Source organism: Anguilla rostrata, chromosome 1 (assembly GCF_018555375.3).
Source record: "Anguilla rostrata isolate EN2019 chromosome 1, ASM1855537v3, whole genome shotgun sequence".
Taxonomy (NCBI): Eukaryota; Metazoa; Chordata; class Actinopteri; order Anguilliformes; family Anguillidae; genus Anguilla; species Anguilla rostrata.
In genome coordinates this window covers 8,308,591-8,323,329 of record NC_057933.1, presented here as the reverse complement: position 1 = coordinate 8,323,329, position 14,739 = coordinate 8,308,591, and the positions used below count along the sequence as shown (strand labels likewise).

Genomic DNA, 14,739 nt, shown 5'->3' with positions numbered 1-14,739 from the left:
GTGCAGGTGAGTGTGTGTCTGTGTGTATGCATGTGTGTGTAGAGCGCGTGTTTGTGCGTGTGTGTGTGCGCGTACGTGTGCGTAGCTGTGTGTGCGGGTGTGCATGTGTGTGTGTGTGTGTGTGCGCAAAAATGTGCATAGCTGTGTGTGCGGGTGCGTGTGCGCCTGTGTGTGTGGGTGCATGTGCGTGTACGTGTGGGTGCATGCGTGTGCGCGTGTGTGTGCGGGTGCATGTGTGTGTGTGTGCGGGTGCGTGTGCGCGTGTGTGTGCGGGTGCGTGTGCGCGTGCGTGTGGGTGCGTGTGCGCGTGTGTGTGCGGGTGCATGTGCGTGTGTGTGCGGGTGCATGTGCGTGTGTGTGTGTGCGTGCCTGCACCCATTCAGAGGGGAGATACCTACGGTCGGTGCTGAAGTCATCGACGAGGATAATCTCCTGGATCAGGGCGGCGGGACTGCGCAGGAGGACGCTACGAGAGGGGCAGAGAGAGCAGGCCTACTGAACCACCTGCTTTCTGCCCACCCAGGAGACCAATCCGGGGTCAGAAGGAACTTTCTGCCCACCCAGGAGACCAATCCGGGGTCAAGAGGAACACGCATCACACCAGCAGGTGGCAAACCCATCCCCAATGTCCCCCACTGCTCCGCTGGCAGACACTTACCTTTTTATGGTGCGCAGAAGCGTGGACCGAGCCTCGTTGTGGAATGTAATGATGACACTCGTGGGCGGCAGGTCAGGGTCAAAGTTCACCGATGCGCACCTAGAGGTCAAAGACGAGACGTTTTCAAAAGGAGGCCGCCACACACCAACAACGGCCCAGGGAGAATTATTGGATAATGAATGAACAGATGAGAAATGCTCAGATAGCATACACATGTCTTTCATAAACTTTTTTTTTTTTTTAAAGATTTGATGCTTCAAGGATATGTCAGGAATGGGTTTGACTAGAAATCTGAGAATGCATCAGTGTTTTTATAAGATCCTCTCGGGGCATGCAGGGAGAAAGCGTAATCCCTGCTTTGTTTAAAGTATTTAAAGACAAAACAGGAAAAGATGAAAAAAAACAAAAAAAAAAAAAACAACCAGCAGTCAGCAAATTCGGGAAAAAAAAACTCTTCAACAGTTACACTTTGATATTCGAGAAAGTGCCGGAGAACAGGGCTGTAAAAACTGGTCACATGACGAGGTGATGTATGAACAGGAAGACAGACGATCCGTCTTTAGAGCAGCTATGCAGGCTCGGGTTCGGTCTCCATCAGCTCTCGCTGTCAGGAGGAAGTTGGAGAGAGAGGGACAGAGAGAGAGAGAGAAAGAGAGAGAGAGGGAGAGAGAGAAGGGGAACAGTCCAGTGCCACACTAATGAGAAACAGAGGATTTCTCCTTCACATGTGAAAAACTCTCCACGCTCCCGCCATTGTGTTACTGCTGGGGTGGAGGAGGGTAAGGGACTAAAGGAACAGGGAAGGGGGGGGGGGGGGCGGGGCGGGTTCAGACATAGCCAATTCCCTGATTTGACAATGCTAATGATAATTAGGGACTTTTCCACTCTGATTTCCACCATGTGGAATCCTGAAGCTCTGGATCCAGGTTTCCACTGTCAGCGCCAGCAAAGGCGACTTCAGAACCGCAGGATCACGTAAACGTGCCGCTTCACCCCAGCCAATCAGGAGAGAGGGTTAACCTATTAAAACTGAATTACCCCGCAGCAAAGCTGCCATCGGCCAACCGGAGCCAGGGCCATGAGCGGAACTGCCACGCCCACTACGAGGCCCCAGCCAATCAGGAGAGAGGGTTAACCTATTAAAACTGAATTACCCCGGAGCAAAGCTGGCATCGGCGAACTGGAGCCAGGGCCATGAGCGGAACTGCCACGCCCACTACGAGGCCCAGCCAATCAGGAGAGGGGTTAACCTATTAAAACTGAATTACCCCGCAGCAAAGCTGCCATCGGCGAACCGGAGCCAGGGCCATGAGCGGAACTGCCACGCCCACTACGAGGCCCAGCCAATCAGAAGAGAGGGTTAACCTATTAAAACTGAATTACCCCACAGCAAAGCTGCCATCGGCGAGCTGGAGCCAGGGCCATGAGCGGAACTGCCACACCCACTACGAGGCCCAGCCAATCAGGAGAGAGGGTTAACCTATTAAAACTGAATTAATGACAGACAGACAGCCAACCTGGGAAAACATCAGTGCAGCAAATATCAATTTTGAGACATATCCGCTGTTCGGTTCTTACGGAACTATAAAGTATTCCATCTTTAATTCATTTAGTCTGGTTAGCCAGCTCAAATACACAACCACACCTTCCCAGGAAAAATAAAATAATTATTCATATGACAGCTTCAGCGCCTTGTAATAAACACCAACACTACAGTCTACAGTCCCCCCCTCCCCCTTCTCCAATACAAGTGTTTGACCTGCTTTCACCCTAGCTCTATAGATGAATAACGACTTTTGGCATTCATAAACCCGCTTGGTCGTCGTTCAGTTCATCTGGAACGGCAGAGACACTCACATCATTACAGGCGCTGCGCAGAGGGCGGTTAGTGTAGTTAGCGCCGCCCAGAACAGCGCTATCAGGCAAACGCCTAATTCCAGCGAGCCGAGTCATTTTCAGGGCAGATAAAAGGGACGCTTCTCCGTGAGAAATGCCCTCTCCTGCTTCCATGCCTCTTAACCCCATTTTCACGCCTCTTAGTTATGACCTCCCCTGATTGGCCGAGGCTCGGCGGCGGGCAGAGGTGACCGGGTTCAGCCACGGAACGGAATGCGAGCGGAGACCGGAATTGGAACGCCGCCCGATCTGTGACTCACAGTCCGACGTTCCAAATCTACAAGGGGGGGGGGGGGGGGGGTTGGCTGTGGCTGGCTCGGGGTTCTGAATTCCGGGAGGCGGGTAATGGCATCGAGAGAGAGAGAGAGAGAGAGAGAGAGAGAGAGATGGCATCGCCAACTTCCTATGGCATCGCTGTCTCCGCAGACTGCGGTGATGCTTGGGTGACTGCGTCGGGCGTTGTGCGTGACACGCCTGCGGTGTGAGGACACGTTCGCCTAGCACAAAAAAACCGTCAGGGTGCGGCACGCACACAGAGCATCGCACTCGTGGACTCCAGTGCAGGGCTAATGTCGTTTTGAGCAGCGCTGCAGATGTCTAGGCACAATAAGCTGCATCGCGTAGATAATCTCAAAAGGAAAACAAAACTCACAAGAACACCAAAATTAAGAGATTTAACAAATGGGGTCTGCAGCGTGTTCATGAACTATCTGAAGCTGCGTTTTACTTTTTCAGTGTGAGCTTGGACTGTATGTAAGAGCACGCTGTATGTAAATGAAGGGGGAATACACATTTAATCTGTGTTCGCCTGTGTGTTGTGTGTGTTGTGTGCTGGTGGTGATGTGTGTGTGTGTGTGTGTGTGTGTGTATGTGTGTGTGTGTGTGTGTGTGTTGTTGTGTGTAGTGTGTGTGTGTGTGTTGTGTGTGTGTGTGTGTGTGTGTGTGTGTGTGTGTGTGTGTGTGTATGTGTTGTGTGTGTGTGTGTATGTGTGTGTGTGTGTGTGTGTGTGTGTGTGTGTGTGGGGTCTGTTGTGTATGTGTGTGTGTGTGTGTGTCTGTGTGTGTGCTGTGTGTGTGTGCCTCTGTGTGTGTGTGTGTGTGTGTGTGTGTGTGTGTGTGTGTGTATGTGTGTGTGTGTGTATATGTGAGTCTACACGCGTGTGCTCACTCACCTGTAGTGCCGTGTGTCCCGGATGGCTCGCTCGCTCCCCAGCCGATCGCTCTCCTGCAGGTTGAAGGCGTGCTCTCTGTACGGGTCGTCCCCGGCCTTCAGCTGCTTCCCGGACAGGTACGCCTTCTCATCGAAGCGCCCCATCTGCACCCCCCCGTGCTCTGCCCGTGGGGGCCGCGTCACCTGGAGGGGGGGGGGCAGCAGCACACACAGCACAGTCAGAGGTCTGGGGTCACAGGTCACAGGTCAGAGGGCCCTGCAGCCAGGCAGGAAGTGACTAACCCTGGGTCCAGGGGGTGAACTGACATTCCTCAAACCCGCAGTGGAGAAAGTGTGTTAAGCCATCAGCAGTAAGGGTCTTCAGGCTCTGGTCTTTCCTTTTGCAGGGACTGTTCACACATAAATGGCTTTAGTGCTTCAGCTGACTCACAGGGAAAAATGAACCAATCTAACCCCAAGGCCTAACCCAACGGCCAGACAGACCTCATCATCTATCCTGTTGCCATAAATAATGCCATAAAAAGATATTTTAGAGAAATTAAATTTTCCTTTAGATGACTCCCTCGCAGTGTTTGTGCTGGCAGCTCTGCCAGCAAACTGGCACTGCCAACCAGCAGGAGCTGAGACCGGGGGAGGCTATGGCACAGCATTAGACCCAAAGACCTGTGAAGCCCTGGAGGGAAGGAGTGGAGAAATTAGGGGAAAAAATGAGGGGGGGGGGCAAAGGTTAAGAAAGGGGAGGGGGGAAAATCCATATCTTCCAATTCTGGAGGGAAAATGAGAGGACTGATGTGGGAAAAGTGGGGGAGCTGCATTCCTCAGCTGGCTGTTGTCCGTTGAGGAAAGGCTTTCGCTCACGACTCGGATCTGGGTAGATCTTATCACCTTAGTTTTCATAGTAAAATAAAGAAAACACTCGCTTGAAGAGAAAAAAGTTTGTTCACTTCCCAGCGTGTAAGATGAGCAGCGCTTTTAGGGCTGCAGCCTTCAAAAGCCCAGACAACAGTGAAGGGAAAGCAGCAGAGACCCGACCAATCACAACGCCCCCACAGCCACAGCCCAGCCAATCAGCATGCGGGGGACTACTGTAATTCCAAACCAATCACAGCGAGAGGAATGCTGTACAGTCAGTCCAATCACAGCCTGGGAGGTGCCTCAAAGTTTCATGAATTAAGGGTGTATGGACTGATCGGTGGCCTTGTCGAGTGAGTCACCACCAGCTAACGAGCCGGAAATCCATCTCTCACCAGCACGGCAAGCTCGGATGGCGATGACTTCCTTTTCACATTTCCGCTGGTTTCAAGCCTCTGAATAGCACCAAGCGACTTCTTAAGGGCACACTGTGGGGTTTACGACCCATTATGGAGTTGGAATCGCACAGTAAATATGTTGCAATTACTTGTTGCTTATTCTCACTTCATCAAACGCCTTCAGTCTGTTTCGCTTGCTGGCCATTGACCACAATGTCTACAAAAGAAAGCGTGTCATCCAGGAAATGTTTGCGCTGTAGAAGAACCATCAGTCAAGGGCATGAGCAATGACAGGTGAACTGTGGTGGAACTGTGGACGTGCAGAAGGGGACTTTAAGTACATTATTCAATTGCCAAGAAGCCACTGCCAATTAAATTATGCACTTAAATGAAAATAAGATTATGAGATTTGATAGGATTGAGGGCTTGGAGGGCTTTTTTCCCTGACCATGAACTTCGAGCAAGAAACTGTAAGCGTGATTTTGCTCGTGCGTGTAAAATGATGTGGGTGAGAACAAACAGGACGGACCTCCTCACAGATCTATTTATTTTTTTAAATCACACTGCACTGTGCCAAGTGCTAAATGAGCAGTGAGGCTTGATATGCCAGGGAACACACACAAACTGCAATCTACCACACACATCACAACGCATAATTTACAAGAGCAACTTAACCACCATGTCATTAAGCCAAATATTCACTCCAGCAACTGTGTACCTCTCATTGCTAATGAGGCAGACATGAGTAATCAAGCGAAATTACTGGTTTCTCCTAATGTGGCACTTCCAAGCTCTCTGCGTAGATCAAACACAGAGAGCCACCTTCCCTGAAACAGCTGCAACAGGCTCCCTCCCCCTCTTTACTTCCCTCACACACACACTACCGCACACATGTACACACACACACAGCTACAGACACGCACATCCAGACACACATGCATGCATACAGACACACATGCACACATACAGACAAACACTCACACACACACACGTGCACAAACACATCCACACGCATATACACACAGACAGTACACATTCACAGTAACTAAAACTTAACTAAAAATTTACTTGCACAACCTTTACATTAATAGCCAAAATTTCAGTATACAGAAATAAACACTTAATAACCCATTTAAAAATATATATCATCCAGTATTGCCCATTACATCACAGTGCCTTCACATAGGAGCCCAAAGGACTTGCACTTTGTTAGTAAGTAGAGATGTCTGCCAACGAAGAACCGTTCTTCACTTGGAAAGCTTGGAGCAAAAGGGGGATTTTAATATTTAATACAGTAACTGATGAGGTGCATGTATAATGCCAGTGACATTATTTTCACCATGACGATGAGAACAGTCTCACTCCAGCTACTGCACTACAGGGCTGACCGGCAGAACCTATTAATAAAGTAGAGCCCAAAAATATGACCCAGAGTGAAAGTGCGTGCTTTTCCCCATGGGGACTGTGTGTTTATTTAGGTACAGTATGGGAACGAGGGCCCGCGCAGCCCGAACGGGGGGGCCACGGATATGCCTGTCATCGTTTCGGTCCAGACACGCTCCTTCTTCTTACTGTGGCGCTCGCTCTCTCTCTCCACGGGCAGGTTGCCACGGTGACGGGAGCAGCGCCCCAGGTTCTTCTTCTTCTTCCTCCGTCCACTTATGGTGGTGGGAGCGAAGAGGACGAAAAGAGAGACCGTTGAAAATGGAAGTGCGTGGACACTGGCGTGCTGCCATTTTGCTGCTGCTGTCCTTACATCCTTATAATAGGTAATGGACCTATTATTTTTGCCAGTTGATGATAATTTAAATTTTTTCTTATTTTTGATGTAAACGGTCCAGCATGCTAATGTGGAGGAGTCGGACTGACTGGTAAAAACACAGGTCTCCAGGGTGAGAGTTCAGGGGAAGACTGGGGCTGGAATGCAGAACTCAAGAGTGAGATCAGCTCAAACCAGCACCCCCCCCTCCACTTTTACACACACACACAGCCGTACACAAACACACACATACACAGCCCAACATACACACACACACACACACAGCCTAACACACGCACTCAAACACACACAGCCCAACACACACACACACACACACATGTCAACACACACAGCCTTACACACACACACACACACACACACCCCCAGCCACAGGGGAGCCTGAGGGTTTTTACTACATTTTTCACACAGAGTCGCAGGGGCCCAGCCGCACCCCGGCTGGCCACACTCCATTTATCAGTTTCAGCTAACCGCCAGCAGGGAGTCGATCCTGCAGCCCCTGCCTGCTAACGGCAGACAAAGCGGCAGATAACCTGAGATAAGAGTAATGAAGAACCACCGAGGGAATTCCATCATTTCCAGCCGGGGCCTTTCCCGAAAACATCTTTCAGAAAAAAAAACGTCTTTCACAACAACGGGGCTCTGCGATCCCAAACCAGCTTTCCGCCCCTTTCCCGCCACAGCGTTGGTAGGATAAAAGAAGGAGAGGCTCTGCTCGTGGCTACAGCCGCAGGGAACCTCAGAGAGTCGGGGCCAAATCTGCCCAGCGAACGTAAACTTATGGGGAATAATATACGCGCCGAGCGCACGCATCGCTGCACACACAACACACATATCAGATCACATTAAACGTGCTTTAAAAAGAGAGTGTTGGTGGCGGGGGTGGGGTGGGGGGTGGGGGAACGGATCGGTTGCCATGGTTACAGAAACAGCTGGCCTTCAAGACCTGCGCCCAGCTGCAGGGGCTTCCTCTAGGAAAGGGTGGAGTAAAAGAAGACAAAAAGAGAGAGAAAGAGAGAGAGAGAGAGAGAAAGGAAGACAGAAAGCCATAGAAAGAAAAAAATTTTAAAAAGGAGAAATAAGTAAAGCAAGAGTAGGGCAGAGGTTGAAAATGCGCTGTCCTCACTGTTCGCCCAGACACATTTAACACAGCCCAGCAAGGTGGGGTGAAACATAAGGCTGGCTACACAAGCCCACATCAATCCCTAATGACAGTTACCGTGGGAACAACAAGGCAGCACCCCTGAGGAGGTAAATTATAGGAGCCGTGAGACAGAAAGACAGCCGTCTCCACAGCCGCACACACACACACACACCGCCCCGATACAGCCGCACACACACACCGCTCAGATACAGCCGCACACACACACCGCTCCGATACAGCCGCACACACACACCGAACCTCTACAGCTGCACACTGTAAGACAATCTCAGTTTGAAAACCCACCTCATAATCATCTCAACAAGGCCATGCTCATATGCAGTAAACACTGAAGACAGGCATTGCCTCTCTTTCACAGAGGTGAACGTGCCTTCACGAAAATATTAAATACTGAAAACACACTGCGATAAAATATACTCTCAACATATTTCAAAAATTACGTGTCATGGCAGTGCAGCAAGGTGGTACATATTTGGCTGTAGCACCACTGAAAGAGGTAGGGTTTTAGCTGAAAATGTCGCTCTCATTTTATTGCACAGAGTGGCAATTCAGTTTGATTTGGTTCCTGCAATTCAGTGTGCCTGATTGTAATAACAGAACCTATATACAACACACTTCACACACAATGTAGCCTTTACATACAAATAATGAAAAATATAATCAATGAGCAAGAAATATAAAATGAGAATAAAAGAGGAATGCAAACAATGTAGAAAACAAATAATGAAATCAAAAAATAATGCTGCATATATTCATGATCATTTGTATCATATTTATTTATTTATTTATTTGTTTGTTTATTAAGGCAAAAAATTCAGCAAAATAAATTAAAGGAACTAAAAAAAATAAATGTGACTGAAAATATTATAGAAAAATAAAACCAATAAATAAAAAACAACTCAAAACAACCTTGAAATCTTGAAATACTGAGTTTTTAAACAGAATTTAAATGCAGCTGATTAATGTCTTGAGGAATCTTCTCCTGTAAATTTGAAGAAGGAAAGCAAGAAGCAACAGGTCCCCTCATTTTTCAAAATAGAAGCCCAGCAGAAGATGAGCCACAGTTACATTTACATTAAATTAATTTGGCAGACGCTTTGATCCAAAGCAACGTACAATAAGAGTTCCCCTCCTGGCTCATATGGAATAAACACCTCTCTCAGCTATCTCACCATCTGATGTTTCCTTTAAAAACCAAGAATAAAACGCTCAAACCTGTCCTAACTGGAAAAAACCTGTTCTAATTAGAAAGAAAAAAAACACGTTTATAACTGGAGAAAACCTGTTATGACTAGAAAAAAGTGATCTAACTGGTAGCCAATGGAAGGACAAATAGACTGCAGTAATATTCATTTTTCAGTACCCTGATTGGCTGTTCAATTTCTTTTCACAAGCTGAAGGTCTTTTATTATGAAACATGGAACACCTGAAAATAGTCATAACAGCGAAGGGTAGGTAAAAGCATGAATCTTTTGTTTTTTTAGCATCACACGGAGACACAAATACTTCCTTATTACCGTGATTTTTCTTACAGAAGAGACTGGTGATATTTGCTGATATCTTCGACCTGTACCTTCACACCAAGGCTCTGGGGTCCAGGATCACACCACAATTTTCTGACCTCAGATTTTAAGAATTGAAAATGCAGGCTGGAGTCTCTCTTGCACCTCTTTGAACTCTATTTAACGGTGTTTCTGTTGAAATTGCTACCATTAGCCCTTCCTGCCGCTGAGGACACCTCGGGTAATTTAGGAAGGAGGTGGTTCTAGTAATTTCCTGCAAAACGCAGGCGGGCTAGATGCCCCAACATTTTACTGCGCCGTGCACAGCTGGACTGCAGTTAAGGCAGCAGAGGACTGAGCACAATTAAGGCACCAGAGGACTGCGCACAGTTCAGACACTAGAGGACTGTGCACAGTTAAGGCACCAGAGGACTGTGCACAGTTAAGGCATCAGAGGACTGCGCACAGTTAAGGCATCAGAGGACTGTGCACAGTTAAGACACCAGAGGACTGTGCACAGTTAAGGCACCAGAGGACTGCACACAGTTAAGGCAGCAGAGGACTGTGCACAGTTAAGGCATCAGAGGACTGTGCACAGTTAAGACACCAGAGGACTGCGCACAGTTAAGGCAGCAGAGGACTGTGCACAGTTAAAGTATCAGAGGACTGTGCACAGTTAAGACACCAGAGGACTGCGCACAGTTAAGGCAGCAGAGGACTGTGCACAGTTAAGGTATCAGAGGACTGTGCACAGTTAAGGCATCAGAGGACTGTGCACAGTTAAGGCACCAGAGGACTGTGCACAGTTAAGTTATCAGAGGACTGTGCACAGTTAAGGCATCAGAGGACTGTGCAGTGCGCACAGTTAAGGCACCAGAGCTCTGGGCACGCTCTGTAAGGTTTCTCCCTCTTCAGACTGGAGCACATCTGTTAAGTGCCTCGGCTGGACGCTTCGCCCCCCCCACCCCAAAAAATAAACAGGACAGAGTGGCCATCTCTTATTTAACAAGCTGAGGTGAGCTCATGAAAACAGGGAGGAATCTATTAGAGAAAAGCATGAGCACTTTTACCTAAGTGAACTAGATTCCAAGCTGGCCCCTCTCTCTCTGCTGCCTCTCACTCTCTGTCTCCATCAATCTCACCCTCCCTTTCTTTCTCTCTCTCCCTCTCTCTCAGTCTCTCTCTCTCTCTCATCTCTACACACAAAGCCTCACTAGCAACGAGTGAAAGACTGGCTCAGATATCAGGGTCTGAGGCTGGAGGCTGGAGCAACCCGAGGGAGCTCAGCGATACAGCCTCCTGGTTCGGCTCTGCTGAACGCCGCCCCCTGTCGGAACGTCATCGTCGGAGACGGAGCGAAGCGGCGTGTGGTCACCTGACCGCCTGATGAACGACCTTGCCGTTGACCCCGGGGCGAGGTCACCCGCAGGGTGCGATGGCGTGCCCCCGCGCGCGCCGCGGGGGGGGGGGGGGGGGGGGGGGAGCAGACGCTAATCCCAGCGCTGCCCCACATTAATCAGCACGGCCCAACTTTCCGTTCGTCCAGCAGGACGGGAGACGGCTGCAGTTAATCAGCGTCGATAAGCCGTAATCACGTCCGGGGCCCGAGCGAAACCAAACTCGCTGGTTAGCTTTCTTTCTGCGGCCGTGGTTTTAATCCAGCTCAGTAAACCCGGCAACTATGCAGAGACGGGCGGGAGAGGGACAGAGAGAGGGAGGCCGCATCCTGCTGTCCTTTACGGTACGTGGCGAGTGTGAGTCACGCAACACGAGGTCTTCTGGAGGACCCTGCAACGTTGCTATGGAGCCACCGACATTGGCTGGAGCGATGCAGCTGCTCACTTTTTGCTGGATTCAGCGTTTCCTCTGAGGATTCAGGATTGGATCGGTTCTGAGTGACTCAATAGTCCGACGGCTTCCGGGTAAATATGATGGACTTCGGTGCTCGTTATTATGACAAATCACACCCACTCTGCTCCACTTCTAAAGTACATATTGTTACACAAAACACGTTCCACTAAAACATGTCCATAACGAATTGATATGTCGCTTTCCATAAAAAGATTTCCTCCAGCTTGAGTTTTAAGTTAAAGCAAAGCCAGAAAACAGTTGAAAACTGATTCGTTTTCAATATCAAATCTTCGGCCTAGTTTGGCTTACACCCCAAAAAATGGGAGAGGTCTATGACACGTCACGACCTGGTGATGCCACTTCTCTCTCACCAGGACCAGTTAAATCCAGGTTTTTAAGGCCTGTGCTGTTAAGAAAGCCTCCCATGTAATCAGAATTTACTGCAAGATTAAAATGGCGTGACCAAGAATAGTTTGGGCTTATCTTTACTTTTTTAAATCACGTAACAAAGTGAGTTGCACGTCTGTGTCTAACCGTCTTTCATTAAAAACAAACAAACAAACAAACAAACAACCGAATGGAATTACACCTGTGGAATTACACGCAAGGCACTCTGTAAACTTATCAAACGTTTCCGTCCCGATGCAGAATTTGTCGCGTGGACGCCAGACGGGACGCAGGCTCTTCTTCTCAAACTATGGTGCGAGTTCTCGGGGCAGGGGGGGGCCGTGCAGCACCAATGTTTCAAAATGTGCTTCGCTAATCTTGAAAAATTCTGCATTAAAAAAGTGATTGTCAAACCGTATTTCATTTTACTTCCCTATACCTATAACGTTGAAATGTAATGTCCTTTTCATGTGCTAGATAAAACTGCCAGTCAGTTATTATAGACTCATATAATTTCCCCATGCAGCATTGGGATAATAAAGCTGGCATATGTTCACCATACAGACTGACCCACAAAAACCAGGACACTGAGCAAAGCAGATTACATGTGCAAAAATACTGAAACTACCTATAAATATTGTCAGAACGGAAGCTCACACACATCTTCTACGTGCTTTCGGGTCTCAAGCAAAATGGGGGTACAGAGACATTGAACTACGTTGCCAAATGTATTAACAAAACATAAGTTCCACTTCAAGGCACAGAAAAAACAAAACTGGTAGGGTTTGCATAAGCTATATATCTAGCTGTTGTGTGGCGCTCGATTCCTGTGTCAGATTTTCTATTGCCCTGAAGCTGAGAAAAGAGGATAATAAAAAGTCTATAATTCGGGCTAGCGCGACGCAGCAAACTGCGAAAACACCGACAGCAATACAGAAAGATTAAATTAAAAATATTCAGTCCCCCCTTTTTTCTTTTTTACAAAGCCTGGATTTGAAGGTTTTCCTTTTTTTAAGTAGCCTACTGTTTTACCAAAGCGAGTTTAATTAATTTCTTATTCTAAATATACACCAGGATAGACCAATTCACAGGCACGCGGATCAGGGATTGCACCTTGGCAACCTGCATTGTAGGTGTGAGAAGCTTCTTATGGATAATTGAGATCCTGCTAGGAACAGAAGTAGCCTACAGCGACGACTGCGCGAGCCAACAACCACACCGCCGTTTCTCGTGCACGTATGCTTTCCTTGTGCACTCGTTAAACAAAACAACAAAAAACTATACAGTATAGGCAACAGGCTTATTATATCACTAATACTTTAACCTAAAAAAAGCTTTAATTTGCAGACCAACGATGCCTTAATAAAAACGCACCTCCCGCAATGCATCAGATGCACGGATTACTGCGCATCAACATGCAACACACACTCCCCTGCAGCTCCAGCTTCAAGCACTGCGGTCTCCCCGTCTCGCGATCGGCGTTTGCGTGAATGGATCACTTACAATGAGAGGGATCGTTCTGTCGTCCCGGTGAATCTCCACGCGCCCCGCAGCCGCTCTCTGACCATGGCTCTTGCCGCCGGCGGTCCGGGTCTGCGACACCGAGGACGGGGACGTGTGTGGTTTATTGTCCTGCCACAGGTAATATAAGGTGCCCAGGATCCAGGCGACGGTCAGAATAGCGATGGCGTTGGCCCGAATCCTGCGCATTGTGAGCCCATACGGAGGGCTCCAGAGCTCAGCCAAAGATGGTCGGGTTTGGCTGTGTTCTGGGCAGGGTGCAGAGGTGGTGGGTGTACGGCTCCGATGATGCCTCGCGCTGCAGCTGACAGCTTCAGTGGCTTCGAGCCGTTTTGTTGGAGCATAGGTCCCGGTGCTGGGATCCGCGCGCTCGCAGAATCACGGTCCTAGCGCCGCTAGTTTTCTCCTTGTGTGCACAGCAACTGCGCGCGGTGGGTTTAGGCCCTGTGTATGTAAGATATCTTCTGTCGTGTTTTGCAGTGCAAATGTAACAATCCCTTCCAATCACCTGTGGTTTAATCTCCCCTATCCTTCATTTGCACAGTGCTGCAAAAAGTACGGCTGACATTAATTAAAAATATATATTTTGTAAGAAAGGAACACCGACGTATTACACATTTTGGTAAAAGACAATCTGCCGTTAATGTAAGCGACCATACATCAGTTATTTTCTGCTTCTGATGCTAGCGATTAGCTTCGTTTCCCTGTCCCTTTAACAGTAATTGCAGAGCAATCACAGTATGATTGCATGGGCTGCTCATTGTGTGCTGATCTGGAATGGATTTGGCATCTTTTTAACCTCAATCTGATACAAATCCCCCTCGAGAATGTGATGTATCGCTGAAGGTGTGCAACAAGATAAAACTTTATTTATTTATTATTTATTTTGTGCCTTTGATTATTTTCTGCATTCCCTTTTGTGCATTCAGCAGAGTTTTCAAGGTCTGAAGCAAATTCATTTAATTTGTAATTTAGCTTGAATGGGACAGAGGCTCCAGATTTGTACAGGTGGCAGATATTTTAAAACAGTTTTTTTATCTTATTCAAGCACAAGTGAACTCTCAACCCCAGGTTTCTGTTGTTCATGAATAACTGCTGACACTTGCAAAATTCAGATGAGGATTCGGTGACTCAATCAATAAAGACGGATGGAAAGAAATCTGGGATTAAACTACCATACAATGGTAGTATGTTCCCTGATCTTACCTCTGACTGTGACACCCCATACCTCACAACCAGACTTCCGGGTGAATTCTGATTGTCTCGTTTTCTTGATCTTAGTTAACAGTCATAATTCAGTCCGCGCAGTGTGCCAGTCAAACACGACTGTCTTCAGACAAGGAGACCAGACACTCACTGCTGCTACACAAAGGCCATGTGACACAGGCCTCTTTTCCACCGCAGGGCCGAACGGTTCTGAGCACGGAGAGGAACGGTTCCAACGGTGTTTCCGCCTGGAAACGGTTTTGGCGCGGAACGCTTACAAACCGTGCCCAGCACGATTTTCTCGGCACGGTCAGACAGCCGTGCTCAGCGCAGCAGAACCGTTCGGGTGGGCGGGCTT

General features: G+C 48.2%; 1 protein-coding gene across 1 annotated transcript in view; it reads right to left on the bottom strand.

Annotated features, from left to right (window-relative positions):
- galnt16 (UDP-N-acetyl-alpha-D-galactosamine:polypeptide N-acetylgalactosaminyltransferase 16) overlaps positions 1-13,566 on the bottom strand; it is a 30,380-nt gene extending 16,814 nt beyond the window's left edge. Inside the window, exons 1-4 of the mRNA XM_064313452.1 lie at positions 13,158-13,566; positions 3,727-3,908; positions 659-757; positions 399-466 (exon numbers count right to left, since the gene is read on the bottom strand). Coding sequence (XP_064169522.1) covers positions 399-466; positions 659-757; positions 3,727-3,908; positions 13,158-13,364 — 556 coding nt within the window. The 5' untranslated portion in view covers positions 13,365-13,566. The remainder of the gene's footprint in view (positions 1-398; positions 467-658; positions 758-3,726; positions 3,909-13,157) is intronic.
- Positions 13,567-14,739: the final 1,173 nt, after the last annotated feature.